At 38.2% G+C, this 22,349-nt stretch overlaps 1 protein-coding gene across 1 annotated transcript in view; it reads right to left on the bottom strand.

Annotated features, from left to right (window-relative positions):
- Window positions 1-21,272, bottom strand: part of prkcaa (protein kinase C, alpha, a) — a 112,990-nt gene extending 91,718 nt beyond the window's left edge. Inside the window, exons 1-2 of the mRNA XM_077570459.1 lie at window positions 20,958-21,272; window positions 16,300-16,331 (exon numbers count right to left, since the gene is read on the bottom strand). Of these exons, the coding sequence (XP_077426585.1) occupies window positions 16,300-16,331; window positions 20,958-21,124 (199 nt within the window). The 5' untranslated portion in view covers window positions 21,125-21,272. The remainder of the gene's footprint in view (window positions 1-16,299; window positions 16,332-20,957) is intronic.
- Between the last annotated feature and the right edge of the window lie 1,077 nt (window positions 21,273-22,349).

Genomic DNA, 22,349 nt, shown 5'->3' with positions numbered 1-22,349 from the left:
TTCTTCTTTTGCAACTATTGAGAAGAGACTCCGCCGCTGTAGGTGGCGGTATACACCATAGAGATGCTAACCACCAGTAATTTAAAAGAAGAAGAAGAACAACAGGAAGCGACTGCGCCATGCAATGAAAACGTATGGGTTTGCTTTTGTAATTTTTAATAAACCATAGCGTTTCTTTGCTGTTTTCTAAAATTGCATTAATATTCGCTTCTTTAATTAATTCCAAAAATAATTCTGTTTCGCCATCCCCCCAAACTTACTTTATCGTCCGACATTGCTTTGTGATTACACGTACGTGTGACGTAATATCCGTTCAAAATGTGGGACGTGTATCCGGTCTTGTCAGCGTTTATTCACAAAACCTGTTTCCATAGCCAAAATTTGCATTTTCCTTTTTTCAATACGCTTCAAAATCCACCCCCTCGAAGCGTAAAAACTTTTTGGTGAATTTGGGCCTTTTTTCTAATTTCTAGCGTTTCTATTCAGTTTTATTTTCGCATTTCTTGAAAATTCTAATAAAAATGGGTGGATGGATGCCCCACTACTGTAAGAGGAAGCCGGAGTAACCGGAGAAAATCCACCCAAGAACAAGAAAACTCAATAAAGGAGGGCAGAAGCCGAGATTCAAACCCTGAACCTCAGAACTATGAGGCAGACAGGCTAAACACAACTGAACTGTGCTGCCACTGCGTAATTCTATTGTAAGATAAAAAAAAAATAATTCTTAAATTAATGAGTTTAAAGTCAATTATATTTTGTCTTGGATTAAACAGCACTTTGCAGCACAGCAGAATTAAGCCGGCATTTGGAGTTAATTGTTTTTATGTGCATTTGTGTGCTTTTCTACAGTCTCGCAAGATCAAGTGCTGACTCGTGGTTAACAGCCTTTCTACTTGTTATTCGTCTGAACAGTGAACATAATAGAAAAACCCTACGCTCGAAGGACAGGCAGACCGCCACAGATTCTGTTCTGATGTGTTATTTATGTAACTATAAGTGTTTTGCTTCTTACTGTAATCCATTTTCAAATTTCCTCTCTCATTGAATTTCAAAGGTAAGACATCTATTAAAACATGAAGTCTGACAAAAGGAAACTCCTTTGGTATTGTATTGTGTTGTGTTGTGTTTTAATTTAGGTCAAAATGCATACATCATTACATTTTTTTTATTATTTCAACTTTAATTGTGAATGTGAGTGACTTTCAGTTCCATATCCTTAAAGAAGCACAGGACTCACTTTTTGACCTTGGCAAGAAAACATTAGCTGTTAACAGCAAAGCACTTGGACAGAATGTAAAAGACCGCAAACTTCAAGCAAAGCAATTAAGACGGAGGATAACTTTGAGGAAAAGTCGTCAAACCCTGTAAGTCCCACTAAATAATGCAACTTGAACATAGAGAAATGGAAATACTGAGTTAGAATTTTTGATTTGGTACTGACTATGTAACATTCTCTGGCCAAGCCACTCTAGCGAAAATGAAAGCAAACCCCACCAGATTACAAAAGATTAGTCAAGACTATTTAATATTACTGTTTCATTCGGATAGCTTTAACTACTATAACCTGGATCACGATGCATTAAGTTAAATGAGAAAGGGGTCAATGGATAAAAGCCACTGCCGATGCCAAAAAGGCAATAAGAGCTGCATATGATGAGATTTATAGCCTACTGACAACCAGGAGGAGTGGACAGACCAAAAAAAAAAAAAAAAGTCAATGCCTAACTGCTACCAGGACAACAGCCCCTTTCACACAAAAGCAAGTAGATGTATTTACATTTACTTTCACTGTTTGAAATGTTTTGAGCAAAACCAAGCCAACATTTAGGGAAAGTCTGCAGCCTTGAGATGAACCTTGACAAATGAAAGATATATCTAATTACATTTTATTTCAATACCATTTTACAGAGGATTCACAAAGTGCTTTACATGGTAAAAATACAGAGTCACAAAAATGTGTTTTTAACTGCTTTTTTTTTTTTTTAGCTGTACTTAGAAGTGCATGCAACAATATGGGGCAGTAGGCTGCAAGTGTCTATCATTTAGTCTCTAATCTTGTGTGAGGGACAGTAAATAAGGAAGTCAGGAGGCCGTAGTGACCACAAAGGCAATAAAATGACCATTTCCACCATTTAGGACTCTGTAAGTAACTGTTCAAATATTGTATTGAATTGTAAGAGAAACGGGGAGATTGTGCAAAATATAAGGTAAAATATATTTTCTATATAGTGTCTAGTTGAATTCAGTGCTTAAGAAGTGCAGTCCGCATGTTTACGTAAAGGTTTATGTGATAAAGCCACGGATTAATCTAGTAATGTAGTAACATTGTGACCTTAACAGGTGACATTTTTTTTCAGTGCTAAGATGTCAGGGACAATAATTAATCCCCTTAATTCAACTGCCAGCCAGTTGTGAGCCATCAACCATTTTTTGCAGTCAAGCAGTCATGCATTGCACTTACTGTATCTCAACTCTACTACAATGGTTCAAAGAAAAACGTACCTCAGAAGTGATGTAAGAATATCCTTTTTTCTTTTTTTTACATGCCACACAGATTGAAAATAAATTAACCATTGATACAAACTCGATTCAGATGTGTGTGTGATATTTGTATTATTACATGCTGATAAAGTCTTCATGCGAAACACAACAAAACAATTCAATTGTGAAAGTTGTGTTACCACATGCTTGACATTTGACTTTTGCTCGCCACAGGTTTAAATCATCTCTTCGGGTCAACAGTTTGCATATGAGTCCAAATCTGTAACGGACTGTGCCTGTTCCATTTTCCCTGCCTGATGTTTTTTCTTACAGCCCCTGCATTAGATAATACCATTATCACATCAAAACTCTGGGCAATTAAATGTAGATTACACTGTAATTCAGAGTCTGGTGCATTAGTCTTTGCTCCATCACGGAGCTATCTAATACACCTCTAATGCATTCAGACAGTAATATCCCGCACTAATCCTTGGTAATATTCAGTGCTGCACCTCACCAGGGATTAAGCAACTTTTAAAAGCATTCTGATCCTAACTAAAAGTGGGGTGTACCTCTAAAAGGTGCACCTTTCAGAGGTGGCGCTTAGAGCTTGGGCTCAAAGTAGGATTTTTCTCCCTTGTGCATTAGCCTCACCATGACATGCAAATCCAGGTCAAATGTCCACAGAGGTTTGTTATGGTTGCTAACATCTGCTGCAAACACTGACCTCGACAAACCACCTTGCATTAGGTCACTGTAGCCTTCAAAGTAGCAACAGGGAAAATCCATATACATGCACATGAGCACTGGAAGACTGAAAACATCGCTCTATAAATTGTATCAGCAGATGTTCTAGCTTCCATCAGTACAAAAATATGATTTCGTTTCACTGCGAAGCTATTAGACATATGCTGGTCCCTTAATGATCCAATTAAGGTTCCTTTCAAGCTCTCTCACCACTTTGTTGGGTGTCATTATCCAAGATATTGAAGGAATGCTTTCGTAAGCTGCTGTCAGTTCAATTACTAGGAGGATAATTGACTTTGCATTGTCTGCCGAATTCTATTACACCATTGCATGCGACTGCAGTAAAAGGCAACAACAGGCTTTACAAGTTTTACCAATGACATCCCTGAAAGTCTGTGTGTAATGCATGTGTGTATTTGTTTCTGTGTAACAGCAGGATGGCCAACATACTGTGCACAAAGGCTTAGCGACTTAGCTGACGACGATGCAGCCCGATAAAACTTGATATCATCTGGAATATTAAGCATTAATAGTCATGGTAATCCACGGGTGATTGGGGGCAACTGATGGTGGAAATATAGGACTTTTTCTTTAGAATACTGTCCATCACTTTCCTTTCTTTTTTTTTGGTCCTTCCTCGGGTCTCCTGACGGCCTCACGACTCTGGCTGGAAGTGTTCGGTTTAGGTGAACGGTATGGGATTTTTTAATAGGTTTTAGGTGAACTAATGAATACACACTCACACGCACACACATACTCACCCACATACAAAATTAAAACATTTTTTTTAAAAGAGAGCACTGATGATGACATGTCAAATCAGTAAAATTACCGAATGAACAATACTGAGCTCTCCAGGGAAAAAAATAAAATAAAAAATAAAAAAATAAATTAAAAAAAATAAAAATAAAAGAATACTCCATTCATGCATGCTTTTTCTTATCTACTGCTGGGTCACATGGGGAGGTGTTTTACACTAAAACCCCAATTTCTTGACTCAAAGTTGGGTCAAATCAACCCAAGTAGAGGATCTGTCCATTTTTTACCCATAGTTGGGTTATTCTTGACCCAACTATTTGTAGTGATTGATCAAACACATGCTGTCTTGTCTCCGTTATTTCTTCTCTTGCACTTGAGTTTTGTAATCCTGCCTTGTCAGCTCATTTGCATACTGTATATCCATGAAGTGAACATCTGGGTATTCATTTACATAAACATGTTTTAAACATTTCTCTGTCCATAAATATTGGCATGTCCATTCCCATGAACTAGTAGACTAAATAGAAGTGCCAGGCCAACAGTGGGGTATAGGGGGGAATGACTTGTTTGGACTCCAGGGACTTCATATCTGGCTACTAACACGATTGAAAAACGAAATCACATTTCCTGACAGCAATGAAACTGGAATACCAAGATGAATTTATCAGAACCCCAAAACACATACAAGCATGCAAGCAGACAAAATCCATCTTCATAAGAACTGACTTCAAACTGTGTTGATTGCGGGAAATCATTTTACTCCATGTTCCTCCAGCATTGTGGATCAGATATCAGAGGAAAGAATGGCAAGGGGGGATGAGAGGGAACTTCCTTTTTAATCTCATCATCATAACAGGAAAATATGAGATGTTATGCATTCAGTCAGACCACAACAGGGATGCTAATGGAGATTGCTTCTGGTGGGCTTTTGCAAAACGATGACATCAAACCAGCACATCTAACACTAGTATGGAGGATGGAGTCATGTCAGGGAAGACAAAACAAAGCCATCGGTCAATACACACAAACACAATGTAGAAATCTGCCTGTCCATACACAACACAATATACTGTATTTGGGGCCGTTTTTCTACCAAGATACCCGTAACCCACAACAGCCTCACTTTCATCCCACCCTTCATTTATGTGTGTTGCGCTTTTATTTGTCAAAATTGGATTCCACAATAACAATGCATGTTCAAAGAAAAATCATGAGAGTAGTTATTTAATTTCCCACCGGGGACCACTAAATAATATTTAAAAAAATACTCCCTCCATAAGATCTTGGATTTGTGTCACAGAAAGGCCATAAAGGAAAAATGCTTATCTTAAGACATTTAAATAGGGATAGCTTACAATATCAGGGTTTGCCGAAATCCATCCATCGATCAATAAATCTATCCACCTTCTTAACCGCTTGTCCTCACAAGGGTCGCGGGGGGGCGCTGGAGCCTATCCCAGCTGGCTTCGGGCAGTAGGCGGGGTACACCCTGAACTGGTTGCCAGCCAATCGCAGGGTTTGACGGAATATGATTCCGAATCAATAAAGAAATCAAAAGAAAAATCAAGACAGAAATGTAAAGTGGCAATAATGACATGAGTAATATAAAAGTCAGTCAAATCTCAGATGGGTCAACCTTATTCTTTGTGGCTAATTTGTTTAGGGCATCAATGGAATGAATGCATGTCATCACATCATTCAGCAAAGTTTGAACTTTTAACTTCGTTAAGTGACTACCCTCCTTTGTACCAGGTTCCGACTACTTTGGCAAGCACTAAAAAGACATCGTGGTTGAAGGCGTGGTTGAAGGCGCGGTAACCCTATCTTGATCTCAAGCCCCCAAAAATATTTTAACATCAACAATAAACAAGATGGAGCACAGAATATATACAATAGCCTACATGACGACAGATTTAACAGTTAATAAGCAAAAAAAGAAAAAAGAAGAAAAAGTGAATCAAAAATGTGCCTTTTATCTTACCAGGCACGTACGCTTAATACCTTCCTCATGGTTGCTAAGCTCGACAATGAATATACAACAGCATTCAGAAAAACTACCGTTTCCATATGTCTAAACAAAATATAGTCGGATTCTGTAGTGACTTGTGCCTTGCAATTGCTAAAGAATTTCATTAAGCAGTTATTGATTTTATCCATTCATTGTGTAAGCCCTAACAATGCTGATTTATTTTCTCTCACTGCCTTTTATAGCAGAACACCTTGAAAGTTTAACACTGAAATACATTCCAACAACGCTTGGTCCACAACACTGCGACCTTTCCAAAGAACGCTATGCAGTAAATTAAAACCCGGGGTTTAATTTGACAGGCCAACACAAGGCCAGTGTAATGCTGTATGACAATCCAGCTTAGGGAGCGAGCAGCAGAGGCCTATTTTGCTTGCAGACAAATGCAAGGCTTTGCAAACTGTTGATGTAACAGCATCGATTTACCAGTGCAGGCAAGGATTGGACCCTCCTGTCCACATAAAATCCCAAAGTTAATCTGCGCAAACGGGCACGCTTACGACAGGCAAATGACAAAACAGGTGGCCCCATTCATGAAAAACACACTCAATGAGTCCTTCATTCAAGTAAGCTACCGTTAAACCCCCATTAAGAACCAATGTGGTCATTTTGACCCTCTAAAAATAATCATCAACCTACTGTGGTATGAATAAATCCAAAAGTACAGAGCTGCATTCATTTCATTGTAGTTTTTTTCCCATGACGACTGCCATTAGAGATTAGTATGATAGGTCAAGAAACCTGACATGACCTTATTGATGCCAAACTGAAAGGACTCTCTTGGGATGTGGTGACAGAGTCTTCAGATTGCTTTTAATCAATACACATACATTGTTGACATGTATCCTCTTTTGTTGTTAACTGATCATGACTGAAAAACGTTCTGTCAGGCATCTCATTTCTCTCATTCAATTACTTCAAGGCAAGCCCATCCCTACTGAACAGCATTTAACGTTTCATGAAAAAATAGTACTATATCGGTGTTTAATCAGCAAAACTCTGGCCTCATATCTGCACCAGCTGCTGTATCGCTATCCATCTAGCAGGATATTCATAGGACAGCAGGAACATGGGCGTCACCTCACTTGACTTCTTACTCAGCTGCGTGTCCTGCATTGAAAGCCTCTCATCAAATAGTGAGACAGATAACATGACAGGGTTATACCAGTCGAAGCCTGAAGACAAGTGAGTGTTTATCAAAGCGTGGTCCGGGTTTCCCAAGAGACTTACGAGGTGAACAAATACAGAATCAGCAAGAGTGACACTGTAGCAAATACCACTGTGCCTTTTAAAAGTGAACTCAGACACACATACTGTACAGTATGTTGACTCTATCAGTCCCAATAGGCTGACAGCTATGACCAAACTCTTTCATAGCGCAAACACTACCACAACGCGCATTTCTCTCAGATGCACAATGCGAATTGAGGTGATAAATAATGCATCTGCCATGATGGCTTAGTCTCATCTTAATGCGGCTGAATTGATTAGTGAGGAACAGGAAGCCACGCGAGAGGCTTTCGGGGAAATCCAAACTACGCGGCAAATTCGCAAAGGTCACTTCTGGTTGGCATAGTCTACAGCAAGCACACTCTTAATTTATTTTAAGTTAAATCATCATATGGATGTTTAAAGACATTACTCAAAACATGTAAACACTGAACAGTATACGCTTTGAGGAAGCAGTTCTTGAAGGAAGGAAAAAGCCTTAAAGCCAACCTGCAGAGTTTAAGTAATACGTATTGTATGTTGCAAGACAAAGCTCCAACATAATTACGCAATGCTTTTCTTAAAAAAAAAAAAAAAAAAGCCTGTGCCTGTAAACAGAGATGCCACTATGCACTATGCACAGCAATGTCCCGCTTTGAGGGACAGAGGAGCAACTTTAAATATAGCCTCTGTTGATCTCTCACTCCCTTGTAAACACACACACACTCATGAACAAATATACATTTGAATCGCGCTGCTCTGCTTTGTGAATGTTGTATCTTGATTCTTGAGACAAGCAAGCAGTTGGAAGATCTTAACTCCAGGAACCCTGTCATATAATGTTACTGCCAAAAAGTAGAGATTCGAGTGGGGAATTGACCACAAGTGCTAATTTTCGCCGTTCAAACGGCAAATGATGAAGAGATGTGACATGCGAGAGGGGGAGGGAAGGCAGTCAGAGAAAAAGTACAAAGTGATGCTCACGCCTTATAACAACTGTCAACATTGCTTCACTGTGGATGTCACAGAACATAAAAGCAGCATGGTTTCATAGGGCCAAATAATAATTCAACTGGGGGGGGGGGGCTGTTCAAGCTGCGCCTTTATGTGAGGTTTAAGTCTTTTCAGTTCATATTTCATTCATTAAATTCATTATCATACCACAAATACCCCCTGAGAGATAATACTTATATTTCACTACATTAAATGTACTGGTTGTAACTAAATTCAGATCCGTAAAAGGAATTGTAATAAAGCTAATTATGAAAACTATCAAAATTCTTATGATATAATAAATTAGAGCAACAAATGAAGATTAATTTATTCTGTATAATTAAAACTTAATTGACAGTCTCATTTAACCAGTGCGTGGGTGTGGTCATAAATTTTAAACTTTTGAAAAACAGCATCTTCAGTGGTTTAAAGAGTGATTTTCAACCACTGTGACACAGGACATTAAAGTGTCATGAGATATAAGCAGGTGTGCAAAAATATATTTACTACATATAATATCTTTGGCCTTCTATCTATTGTCAACTACATATAATGTCAAGCAGAACAAGTAAATATTCCTCCACTAGATGACAGAGGGACAGGTACATAATTAATGCAGTTTTTTTTTTTTTTATAAATTGAGACGAGATCATCTTTATTTCAGTAGTGAGATTTAGGCTCAATATTGGCTCAAGATTGGTTTATCGTAGAGAGATCATACAGGCGAAGAGTTGCTTACGGTGTTATGAGTCAAGTATTATTAAGGCTTCTCGGCTTACTGCAGCTGCAGTTTTTTTTTATATCAGTTCATTTCAGTAAAGTTGAATTTGCAATAAACTCCTGCAAAGAGGGTCATTGAAGGAAAAATACTGCCAGTCAATCATCACTGTCTTCTAAAAGGAATGTACTACTTGTACATAATTATCCTAACCTTTCCAGTTATTTTTAGCATGAACAAAGAAAAAGTTTGATGTGTGTCCATTTGCTAGTGTTATAGCCTCAAAGATCATTCGGCTAATCATGAACTTTATCAAAAACTATGATGATGTGCTTAATAGCAGCATAGAATTGTTCCCTGACAAATCACCCACTAGGTTTAACCAGGCATATTTTCATTTTAATTAAACTTGGTGTAGTTGTTGATAGGGATGGCCAGAGGTAGGTAGAGTAGCTAAAAATTGTACTCAAGTAAGAGTAGTGTTACTTCAAAATAATATTACTCAAGTAAAAGTAAAAGGTAGTCATCAAAATAAAACTGTAAAGTAAAAGTAAGTACAGTAAGTACGCTGAAGGGAATACTTAAGAACTGAGCAACTGCTTGAACATGAAGTCTGATTTATTTTTCTAAACAATGTCATCAGACAGACAAAAATATAAAATGATGTCCAAATGCTGGCATCTTCCAATCAAGATAAAAAAATAAAACTTTTTGAGCTCAAAGAACAGTGCAAGCAGACACGCCCAAGCATGCTTAATCCATTCACAGATTGTGGCGTAACTCGTTTGGCGCTGCCTCCCAGTCTAATGACCATAGGTGACAGTTTCTTAAAGCGAAAGCACCAAGACGTCATCTTTCAGTTGACTCTTTCGGGTTTTCATCATGCCTGCCAGTCTTCAACCAGGGCTGCATTCCTGTATATAAGCAATGTGTCTGCGGAAATGCTCCCACACAGTCAGTCAAGCGAAGGGCTTACGAGAAAATACAGTAAATCTTATGTATGAATGGGGCGGCAGGTAACGACTCTAGTGTAGCCCAATATAGCGGAGTAACAGTAGTGTTTCTTCTTCACACATCTACTCAAGTAAAAGTAAAAAGTATTGTGTGGTAAAACTACTCTTAGAAGTACTTTTTTTTTTTCAAAAAGCTACTCAAGTAAATGTGATGGAGTAAATGTAACTCGTTACTACCCACCTCTGGTTATGGCGCAATACTAATTTTCAAATTTAGGTAAATCGGAGCAGGCATTTGGGCGCTACAACCTGCCGAATTTTGGCATTTTGTACAAAAAGGGGTGTGGCAACAATTTAGCAATTAATTAAGGGTTAGGGTTAGGTTAAAATATCCATAACCTCAGATATTCATTGAATATTCCTTGAAAGTTGAATATTCAATTAATTGATTTTACCTTTTTATTTAAACCGAATGGTGTAAGCAGGCCCGAACTCACACTAATGATGGCTGTCTGTGTACATTGGAAGGAAGTGTGTGCTTGTGAGAAAAGCTATCAGGCTAAATTGTTTCCTTTGTTGACAAGCTTCAGGATGAAGCAAAGAAAATAGACCAAGTTACTGTTTCAACAAGTTACCAATGCAAGAGTATCATGTAAAGAGACAAAGTGTGTTCCAAGCACATGAAGTTTACCTTTCAACTGTCAACACAAGCCGTAGTTGACTATTCTGTTCAAACATGGAGCAGCTACGAGCCATGTGCATCGATCGCATAACTTAACAGAGTTAATGTTTTCTTGATATAAAATGTTCTAGTTTATTGAATACATATTTTTCTATATTTGTGAGATGTTCTCTTGTTGGGCAATACATAGTATGAAGTTTAAGATTAAAAGTGAATGAGCATGTGGAAAAACTACTAAAACTTTTTAGAAGTACGTCATATCTTGAAATAAACACCGACTTACAAGCACTTCACACAACTCAAGTTTTTGTTATTTTACGGAGACCACCTGACAGCACTACTTCACATCTAGATAAGAATGTTTAGCTGGATCTAAATAAAACAGGTCAAGAGAGAGAACTACTGAAGGCTAATTGGGCTGAGGGACATATTCTAAGCGCACAGAAGCAACAGCAGCAGGTCAAAGCTTTGAAACACGACTCGGCAGGAAAAATAGCCAACAGTTGATGGACAGATTGTTTACAAGGCAGATAGCATCTTGTGACATGTTGTGGAAACAACATTTCATTGCTAGTGTCGTATTGTGTACACGCTTCAAGTGGAAGCTACAGTACGGTAGGTATTACAAACCATAACCATTTCAATAGGTTCATTTTCATGTACGGAAAAATTCAGGTAGGTCACCGGTCAATAGCAGGGCACATTGTTCTCAATGCAGATTAAACTACATTTATGTTCTTTACTTCCTCGTGTAGAAGCTCAAAGAACAATGCCTGGAAAAATTACAAAGTTACAAAAGGACAGGCAAGGTAATGTAAGAGTAAATTATCCACAGATTTTCATGATATCAATATGGCATTAGTAAAAAAAAAAATTATTGATAATATTGTTAAGCCCTTAACATATATCTACAATTTATCCTTTCAGTCTGGCTGTTTTCCCCGGAGTATGAAAATTGCAAAAGTAATACCTATTTTTAAGAATGATAATCAACACAGTTACACCAACTATAGACCAATTTCTCTATTGCCTCAGTTTACAAAAATTATTGAGAAACTTTTTAATTCTCGATTTGAGAAGTTTCTGGACAAGCATCAAATATTTAATGAAGGTCAGTACGGTTTTAGAACTCAAAGAACTACTTCATTAGCATTAATTGGGGCAATAGAAGAGATTACAAATGCTTTGGATCAGAAAAAATATGCTGTTGGTGTTTTTGTTGATTAAAAAAAAAGCTTTTGATACAATCAATCATTCTATCCTACTTAATAAGATAGAAAAATATGGAAATCGGGGAGTTGCTGGACGATGGCTAAAAGGCGAGTTAAAAGGATAGGGCCCAATATGTCAAAATGGGGCAATATACATCTAATAAACGTAATATTTCTTGTGGGGTCCCCCAGGGGTCTGTGCTGGGGCCAAAACTCTTTAATTTGTATATTAATGATATCTTTAATGTATCCAAAGTACTAAAATGTATTATTTTTGCTGATGATACCAATATTTTTTATAATAGTGATAATTATAATGAGCTCATAACTACAATGAACCATTAGTTATGTATATTGAAAAAATGGATGAACATAAATAAATTATCCTTAAATATAAGCAAAACTAAAGCAATGCTGTTTGGTAATCGAGAAATGGATTCTGGATTACAAATAAATATTGATGGTGCGCCAATTGAAAGTGTTATTGAAAATAAATTTGGTAATAATTTATAGTAAATTGTCTTGGAAACCCCACGTCAGACATGTAAAAACCGGAGCAATTTTAAATAAAGTAAAGCAATATCTTGCTGATTATGCACTTTGTGTTTTATACTGCACCTCGGTTCTTCCATACCTCACATATTGTATCGAAGTTTGGGGAAATACATACCAAAATGCAATTAATCCATTAGTCACAATACAGAAACGTGCTTTGCGTATCATTCATAAGGTTGTTTTTTCTGGAGCACACGCATAATTTGTTTATTCAATCTAAGTTGGTAAAATTTCACGCTCGTGTGAAATACTATACATCTATAATTTTATACAAAGCCTTTAATAAAACATTACCGGCTAATGTACAAAGTTTTGTCTTACTAGCGTTACATTGCCTGTTGTTATACAGTATATGACTTGCACGAGTTTGAGTTTGGTTGATTTTTGAAACTATTGTTACCATTCTTGATCAAGTCTCCCTCAGGAAAAGAGGTATTTGGTCTCAGTGGTACTAGCCTGGTTAAATAAAGGGTAAATAACATAAAAATATTAACAATCATCCATTCACAGTCATTAACATGTATAGACAATTAACATTCTTCAGTTAATCTAACATGCAAATTTGTGGAATTAGGGAGGTATCTGCAATACCTGGAGATTAAAACCAAGATTACAGCCAAGAACCTCTTGACTGTGCCATGCTCTTAGTATTAATGATTTGTTTATTTTTTAATAATGGAGCAAGAGATTGCCTAGTAAGAAAACAAATCATATTTAGGTTACTAGGTTTAGGGATGTGCATTATAATCAACCATTAACTGATAGATAACAAATGTCATTTGTGTGAGAATTGATTGTTGATTAATCAAATGTTGAATTAAATAAGAATTCAGTAAAATGTATTGTACTACTTGTTTGCAATCAGCAGATTACCTATTTAATCAGTCTCAATTAGTTTAAAGAATGTTGAGGAACATCATAACTATGGGAAGCTGAGCGTCATTCAATAATTAAAACAATTGTTAAAAAAAAGAGTTTATTAAAATTATATATATTATTCTTTAAGCCAACATTTTTTTTTTTAAATAGATTTAGTCAAGTTCTGAAAATTATCAGATGAATAAAGGTTATCTTCTATTATCTTGCTTTGACTTTGTCCAGGAGTAAACTGAAGCTCTAAAATGCCAACTGATAAAAGCCCTATCGTTCATGAAAATTTGCTCAATAATTAATAATTAATGAAACTCAGTCGAAATTTATCACAGTATATTGTGAAAAAAGCAAAAAAGGTAACTCATCAAAATGTCCTGCTTATAAGACTGTGAATGCAAGTGTGATGTAATACGTCGCAATCCCTATTTTTAGCAAAAGGACATTTACGGAGATGGAAATGAAATGTCAATCCTGTTACAGAAATGTCACCCTCCCGTTTATCACCTTGTCATTTTTCGAGCGGTGCATTGCTCTGCTGGAGCACCTGACCTCCATTTTAGAAGAGCGCCACAGCCTTAATAATTTATGGCTAAACAGATCCTACAAAGTGAGGACTTTTCCCTACTTTTAAAAGTTGCAGCGGAAACGATCGCCTCTTGATAGGGGCGGTCATTATTTATTCAACATGTCTGGAAGGGGAATTTATGAAAAGTGACATGGGCAGTTGAGATTTATTTTTCTATCCTGGGCTAGGGCTAAGCAGCACAGTGGACTAGCGGTTAGCACATATGCCTTACAGTCAAGAGGTTCTGACTTTGATTCTTGATTCTTCTAGTTTGCTTGCACGAGTTTCGCCTGATACTCAAGCTTTCTCCCACAAACCACAACTAAATCTGTTTAAGATTAACTGGCTTTAATTTGAAGATGCTTTAAATGCGAGTAGCGGCATTAGCATTAGCAGTACCATATATGAAGAGGTGACTCGTTACCAAAAGTTAGGAGGAAAATAACACCGTTCTATGAAAGCAAACCTGATGGCGTTACAATATACAAAAACGTGTTGTGCTGTCAACATCTTTTTTAGCCAGGATGCTTGAACACTTTTACACCGGCTTTAGAGAGAGAACATTTCCTTCCTACTGACACTTAAGACTCCATAAAGATTCCTTCTATGTTTAGTGGAATGTTGTGTTAAGCTAAGACCTGTGAATGTGTCACTCTTATAAGAAAAGCTCCCAATTACTTAGGTCAAATGTCTGGCAAGGTGTTTATCTTTATGTCTACAACAGAGATGGCCGAGCAGAGCGATCCACCAATAATCCTGCGTGCTTTGCACCTGGTCACACCTGCTACATGTGGACTGAGACAACAGGCGCGCTTGTCCTACATTTATAAAGATAGAGATGTTGCAAAAATACAACAATAAATGCTGGCGTTGACAATGTTGGGGTGACTGGGAGCTGTGATTGGAATGCCATGTTAACAGCAAATAGATTAGAGTCGTATGCATCGGCCCCATTGACTGTAACTTAGCGGGGTTGCGAGCTCAAACTATTGTGAGGTATTTGTGGTACAAGTGTGGTCAAATATCAAATATAAGTCTATAGGAAATTTTGTGAAAATTAACGCATGCAGCAAAGCTACAGTATGTGGTGTTATCAGCTATGTCATGAACAGGCTTGGGGAGTAACGGAATACATGTACCGCCGTTGCGTAATCAGATTGCAAAAAAAATTAACTGTATTCTTTTACATTTACTGGGGAAAAACATGAAATCAGATTACAGGTACATTTATTAAAAATGGGGATTACAATTTATACGATGAGAGAGAGTGCGAAAGAGGGCGAGAGAAAGAGGGCAAGAGAGAGAGAGAGAGACAGAGCGAGAGAGAGAGAGAAAGAAGGGCATCATACACAACATATACACGGCTAAACTTGTGACTGGGATAAAAGTTCATTTTGCAATTGATGTCACACATCGTCATCCTCATTGGATGACTAACTATCTATCCATCTATCTATCTAAATGTGAGGTGTGGTTGCTTTCAGTGACAGTTTGAAAACAGCATATGGCCTTCAATCAATCAATCAATCAATCAATAGCCTACATGCTTTTTGTTTACACATGGATTTTTAATATTTGTAGGCTGCCTGGGTCCCTATCACCCGCAAATTGCAGGGGCACATTATATAGAATATATATTGTGGTGATATTTATTTTTATTTTGTTTTCATGAGCATACTCAATATTGGAGTAATCCAAAAGTAATCCAGTTATATTACTTTAAAATGATGGTACTTGGATTACGTTACTAACTACATTTTTTAGCAGGTAACTTGTAACTGTAATGAATTACATTTTAAAAGTAACCCTCCCAACCCTGGTCATGAAGCAATGAGTTCAAAAAGTAGTGCTGTACTTTGGCACTGATAATTGCATCTCAACCAGTTATGGAATAGAAGGCAGGTAGATATCTAACCCCAAAATATAAGTTACTTTCTATAAAATTCCTGAAATAAATATATTTGTTAATTTACACCTGACCCTAGCACAAACAAGACCAATTGAGACACCGGTGAACGCAATACTGCTTCACCATCACCGACTTTCTGAGGAAGACGTCTTTGAGATGACAACACATGTGAAAAGACTCCATTCTGCTGGTTGAGCATCTCTAACAAGCATCGTTAGCATGTCTCTCTATTTCATTATTTCTCAAATTGCATCAGTGTGTTGTGCGTTTCCTGCTTCATTTACTGCCAAATTCAGTTCTTGCCATTCAATGTTGATTGAGGCCCACATCCTTCGGACCACATGTTTTGTGCTTGCAGGAACAATAAACACTATCCAGGTTGTGGGAAAACAATAGTTCCTTCCACTCCTGCAGCACCGCAAGCTCAATATGAAGTGGGTGTAAACATTGTCAAGCTTTTTCTGAGTGTTTGGCCAAATTTGCTGTGATTGTTCAGTTACTTTCTACATGACCACTTGTTTGGCCACACAGACCACTGGGCCTGATCCACACACACATACACACGTAAATAAACATATCATCTTTGAATGAGCCAGAAATAAAGTCAATTTGTTTTACCTTGGCACTGAAATCCTTGTTTCCCAAAGCCCCTGTGAAAACAAACAAAGCAGGATTAAATAATGATAATAATAATAATGCATTAGATTTATATAGCGCTTTTCTTTCTAGACACTCAAAGACACTTTACAGTGGATACATATTCATGGACTCCACATTCACACCCTGGTGGCGGTAAACTACTTTAGTAGCCACAGCTGCCCTGGTGCAGGCTGACAGAAATTAGCGTGCCTGCCAGTGTGCGCCTACAGCCCCTCCGACCACCACCAAACATTCGCACCTTCCGTACACTAGTGTGAGTAGCACTGGAGGCAATGTGTGTGAAGTGCCTTGCCCAAGGACACAACGGCACATGAATTGGGGAGAGCGGGGATCGAACAGCCGACTTTCTGGTCACTAAACGACCCCAAGCCTCGGCCGCCACAAATGAGTTGACCATTTCCTCTCACACAATCAGCAAATTCTATTTAATCATAATAGAACTTTGCATGACGTGAAACACATAAACAATCACGTGATGGTTTGCTGGCAGTCTTTTAAAACTAAAGGAACCCTAACCTTGCATAATAAAAGCAAGCATTCATCACTAGACTACAACGTCCACATGTGCAAATGTTCAACATTCTTTGCGTCTGGAATGATTTTTATGGAAAGAGCTGGCGCAGGGTGATTCCTGCCAGACTCGCTATTAAGTCCAGTCCGCTTAGCTGCATGATGTTGTGTTGGTAAATTCCCTCCCAGAAAACAAAGTGGACTCTCCCTGCTTCTATTGATACAATGGACATTGTAACAAGTTGTAGCCTGTAACTGCAGGACATGTTTAGCTCTCTGGACTACGGACTAAGGAGTGCCGTTAGGCAGTGCACATGCCATGCTGTAAAACCGTCAAGGTCATAAACTGCAAGCAGTAAAGGCCATGAGATCATACTGGCACCTGCAACAGTGGATGACTGTGAACACGGGTGAATATCTACAACCTCTAAGCTTGAACACAACCTATTTGGGAAGACTGGCGGATTTCTTTCTTCTTTTCTGATGATTATAAAAATGCTACAAACGTGAATCCACTGTATATATTTTTTATGTAACTCCAAACCTGAATACATTGAATATTTTTATGTACAGTAGCTGTATTAGCAGCACAAACACCAACAACGGTAACAACAGCGCTTCAATATATGGTCACTATGGTAACACAGTAACACTTATCATGAATGATACCATACGAGTATTTTCAGTAGAACAATAAAAGATGAAGCCACATTTTGATGTAACTATATTAGCAGCAGTCTCCTGAAATGTGCCAACAAGGCACCACACAACAAGTACAAAGTCCATGAATAACCCACCATGACGCTAAATCAAGAGCCGCTCGCCGCACATTATGATGAGCAGGCCTTGCGCGTGAATCACCCGTCGTCGTAAATCCATATTTCAAGTAGGCCTGTTGTCTCCTGAATGCATCTTTCTTTTTCTTCGTGGTCATAGGCTATTGTGTTGTCTCACTGAGCCTTTTCCCCGTTGCAAAGAAACTTTTCAAATACTGTTTGTCTGTTTTTGTTTGTTTTTACTCTTGATTTTTCTAGCTCGTGGATTTAATATTAGCATTAGCGACCAAGAAAATTAACATCTTACCTCTAATAGAACATTTTTTTGTAATAAGCAACATAACGCATTACTATTTCCACACCAGTAGTAATCAGATTAAAGTTACTTATCCAATATACTGCGTTACTATTTTGCATTACTTGATGGGTCGGACAGGCAGGCACAAGGAATTAAAAAAACAAATCTCATTTTCACATGTCCTCATTTATGTTAATCAAAACTGTCACAAGTGTAAAAAATAATTAGCTGCTGTACAATTAAGCTAGCTAACCCTTTGACGACCCCGAAAGGAAGCTTGATGTAGGCATTTCAACTCCATGCATTGTAATTTTTAACATACATGCAAAAAGAAGGAAATCACAAATATATTCAAATGTCTGCCAAGCGCTTTTCAGTTTAGTGACACTGTGACCTAAGCATATCCCAACCGACTGGTCCAAAGTATAGGCTACACCAGAGGTGGGCATCGAGGGCCGCAGTCCTGCAGGTTTTGCGTGTTGCCCTTCTCCAACACAGCTGATATATGATCAGCTCATCAGCAAGCTCTGCATAAGCCTGATAACGATCCTGTTGATTGGAATCAGCTTGTGTTGGAAGTGAGAAACCTACAAAACCTGCAGGACTCCGGCCCTCGAGGACCGAGATTGCCCACCTCTGGGCTACACTCTGGACTGGTCTCCAGAAAATCCCAGGGCCCTTGTCAAATGTCATAATTTATTAACCATTGAAGAGGGTCTTCTGCCCAGATTTAGTCATAACTGTTTTAATTTCCTTATTTCCTCAGTAGAGCTTTGTTCTGCGGATGTATCCTTATGAGTGTTATCGCAATTTCTGCCAGGTGCAGTCATGACTGAATAACCTCCTCTATTCCTCAAATGGGCTTTGGGTTTGAATGATGTCCTTGGGTTTTATCTCAACTCCGGTTGATCTGTTTACTGGAAACTGTGTGGTACCGCCCTTCAAGGTAGTATAAGAATATTGTAAGTCCTCTGTAATCTTCGCACTTGTGAGAAGCTGCAGCCATTGTCTGTAACTCACTTGTGCCCGGAATATCATATATAAATAAAAGCTTCGAAGGAACTGTTCATCGATCTCCAGCCTGTATCCAGATAACCAACATTCTCACTACCCGAAAGAAAACGAACACGCGGAGGAAAAAATCTCCTCCACAACACCATCTATCCATTTTCATGCATGACACATATACTGCAGGGATAGGTGACCATTTACACGCTCATTCACAATCACACCGTCACTGGGTGGGAATTGAATGCACGCTGGTTAAGTAGTGAACCACGAAACCAGATGCCTCCGTCATGTCACTCGCAAGCTACCAGTAGCTTACTAGTACAAAGAGTCAAATATATACTATCAGACGTGTGTTTTGTCTTGATCTAAATTCCCATACAATCAAAATCGCAGGTGTCATGACCCCTCCTGAGACTCAGCGATTTGTCATTACTATTATCATCACTATCTATCAATCAAGCATGTTGTGGTGATGTCTGTCAGCTTGTGACCTTTTATGTTTGAAAAAGGTCAAGATGCGGCATGCAAATGTTGGTGAATACTATGTGAGTTTTTCTACACACGTTTCTTTTTTTCTTTTTCTTTTTTAAATGCGCATGCAGGTATGTACTTTGTACTTGTTTTAAATATATGTTTATGGTTTTTGGTGAATATTATTCATTGTTAATATTAACTATATTTTTATGGTGAAATGTTTATTTTTTTAAGTAGTGTTCCCTTGTTTTCCGCTGGGGTTAGGTTCCAAAAAATACCCGCAATAAATGAAATCGGCAAAGTAGTTAGCTTTATGTTTTACATTTATTATAAATGTTTTAAGGCTCTAAAACCCCTCACCACACTGTTTATACACTTTACTCATTGAGGCATTTACATTTTCTCACATTTCTCTCTTGTTTAAACATTCTCAATGTTCAAACCTTCATAAATTTCATAAAATAGGTACATTACTGTAAAAAAAAAATGCATCCAAAATTGCACCCAAAAAAAGTGAACCGCATTGTAGCGAGGGAACATTTTATTAGAATGCACATGCAGATGTTCACAATATTTGAATATGTGCCATGGAAATCGGGGCAACATTGATAAAAGTTTCTAAACATGATTTGTATTGTCTCTCAGATGATAAAATGTTGGAGACCCTGCACTAGACCACCAGTGACACAACACATGGAAAATGTGTGACACAGTAGAACGAGAAGAGGATTACTGCAATTGTCTGGGATGTCAGTCTCGTCACATCAACACTTACCAGAGCTGACTTTACAGTGTATATCCTTTACTTTATTTGTTGTTGTTGTTGTTGTTGTTGTTGTTATTGTTGGTACTAAGCAACCAAGACAATAAACTAGATTTTCAGTAATAATCACGCTTTTTGTCTTTGGCCTAAGAAAAGTCATAATAAAAAACTTTTAATCGAAAATAATTGCATTCGGTTGATTTTAGCTGGGTGAACAAAAACAGTCACTGTACTTTTGCACAGAGCATACTTTCCATATTCACTTTCTTCCCACAAACTACTCCACGTGGACCAGATCTATTAAAATGTTTACACTGTAAAAGTCTTCTGAATAATTCCTCTCAAATGTGCTAGTAAACTGAAAAGAAAAAAAAGGAAAAAATTGTAGTATGCCTCAATTTATGTTTCAGCGAGAAAATTACATCAGCTTGATCAGGAAACATTGCACGAAATGTCTCTAATCCTAATTCGTAAAACGTTTGCTTTCTTATGACTTCGAATCACAAGAAAACTTCACATACTGTACAAGCAATCTTTACACATTTTTGAGTGTTTTAACGACGAAAATAAACAACCCGGCCCTTCCCATATGGCTCCCTGCGGAAGTCTACTTTTTGACAACTCGGACGAGAAGGTGGTGAGATTTGTAGGATCAAGTGGGGAAAAGTTGCGAAGTGAAGTTGCGTAACATCGTGGAGGGGGCGCGAAGTTGCAATCCAATATGCAACAGGCTTGCAAGCGTGGAGGTGGCCGGGGAGGGTGGAGGCGGAGACGGATGGCTTACCAGATGAAGTCCGTGCAGTGGCTGCAGAAAGTCGGCTGCTTGAAGAACCGGGCTGTAAACTTGTGGTTCTTCACTTCGTGGACATTTTTCTGTCTCAGGGCGCCTTTGCGAGCAAATCTATTAGCCACGTCCTCGGTGGACGACTCGTTCAAACTTGTATCAGCCATGTTGAACGCAAGCAAAATCCGTGTCGTTGTGTTTCGAGTGTGTTTTTCTTGCGCGGGGCTGAGTCTGGAGCCAGCAGAGAGACACGCTGTGGACTCGTTGAGTGCGAGTAAGTGAGGGCTTTCCCCGCCTGTGACTGCCACTGGGCGCCGCCGCTGTCAGCTCAAATCGTCGTCAATTATCCCACAGCCGAATACAAACAGTACATCCGGTATCACCTTCAAAGTAAGAGTATATTTAGCTCAAGGAATAAGATGGCTATTAGGACTTGTATTTTTCTGTTGTCAGCAAGTCGTGACACATATTTACAGAATTTAGGAACAATAAAGAACATGCATTGTTAAACACCACCCTTTGAAAAGAGAGAGAGCGAGAGAGAGAGAGAGAGTAAAGGTAAAAATTCATCACAAAATAATTAATTCAGTCATAAGATAATAAACATAAGCTTATCTGAAAATACTTGAGTAGTACCGTAACAACAAGTATTTCGTTACATAGTGCGTCAAAAGGGACGATTGCAAAGCAATGGTTCATTGCTTTTAGTTTGAAGACAAACATCCTAGTTGTGGTGTCACCAATATAAACACTTGATTATTGTGTGGTCACTCTTCCTGTTGTCATGCTATGCAGGGTTGGGAAGCGGTCCACGGCCCTGCTCTGGCAGTGCTGTATGAGGACGCCGTCGTGCGGAAATCCAAATAATTACATTGTGATTATAGCGGTTTAGGGGGAAGGGGCGATCGTGGGACAACCACCGTGCAGGAAAAAACGAAGAAAATAAAAAATACTACAATCGGAATGTCAAGTAAACTTTTGCTGTTTCTGTTGGAGATGGGATTAGAAATTCAGAAGGAGTCCGTCCATTTTTCACAATGTAAATGGCTGCTCAGCAATATTCTTGTCTTGTTTCTGGACACAACATTGTGGAAATAAACATAGAAACAAAACCAAATCAGGACGAAAAGGGATGGATGGATGTATCACGATACATGCATACTGTAATCAAAAATGGTGATTAGGCCTGTATGTTATTCATTTATTCATATACAGTACTGTATAATTCCTTTTTTATTATTATCAGTAAGTTATTTCCGGAGAAGTTATTCTGACCTTCCTGGAATTTTTAAATACTACATGGACTAAAAAGAACAACAACAACACACATTCAAATCTAATTTGGCATAAAAAGCCCCATGATTAGAATGATAAGAACCAACAGCATTAATA

This window comes from Vanacampus margaritifer, chromosome 7 (genome assembly GCF_051991255.1).
Source record: "Vanacampus margaritifer isolate UIUO_Vmar chromosome 7, RoL_Vmar_1.0, whole genome shotgun sequence".
Lineage (NCBI taxonomy): Eukaryota > Metazoa > Chordata > Actinopteri > Syngnathiformes > Syngnathidae > Vanacampus > Vanacampus margaritifer.
The sequence above is the reverse complement of the archived record's forward strand: the minus strand, read 5'-3'. Positions and strand labels throughout refer to the sequence as shown.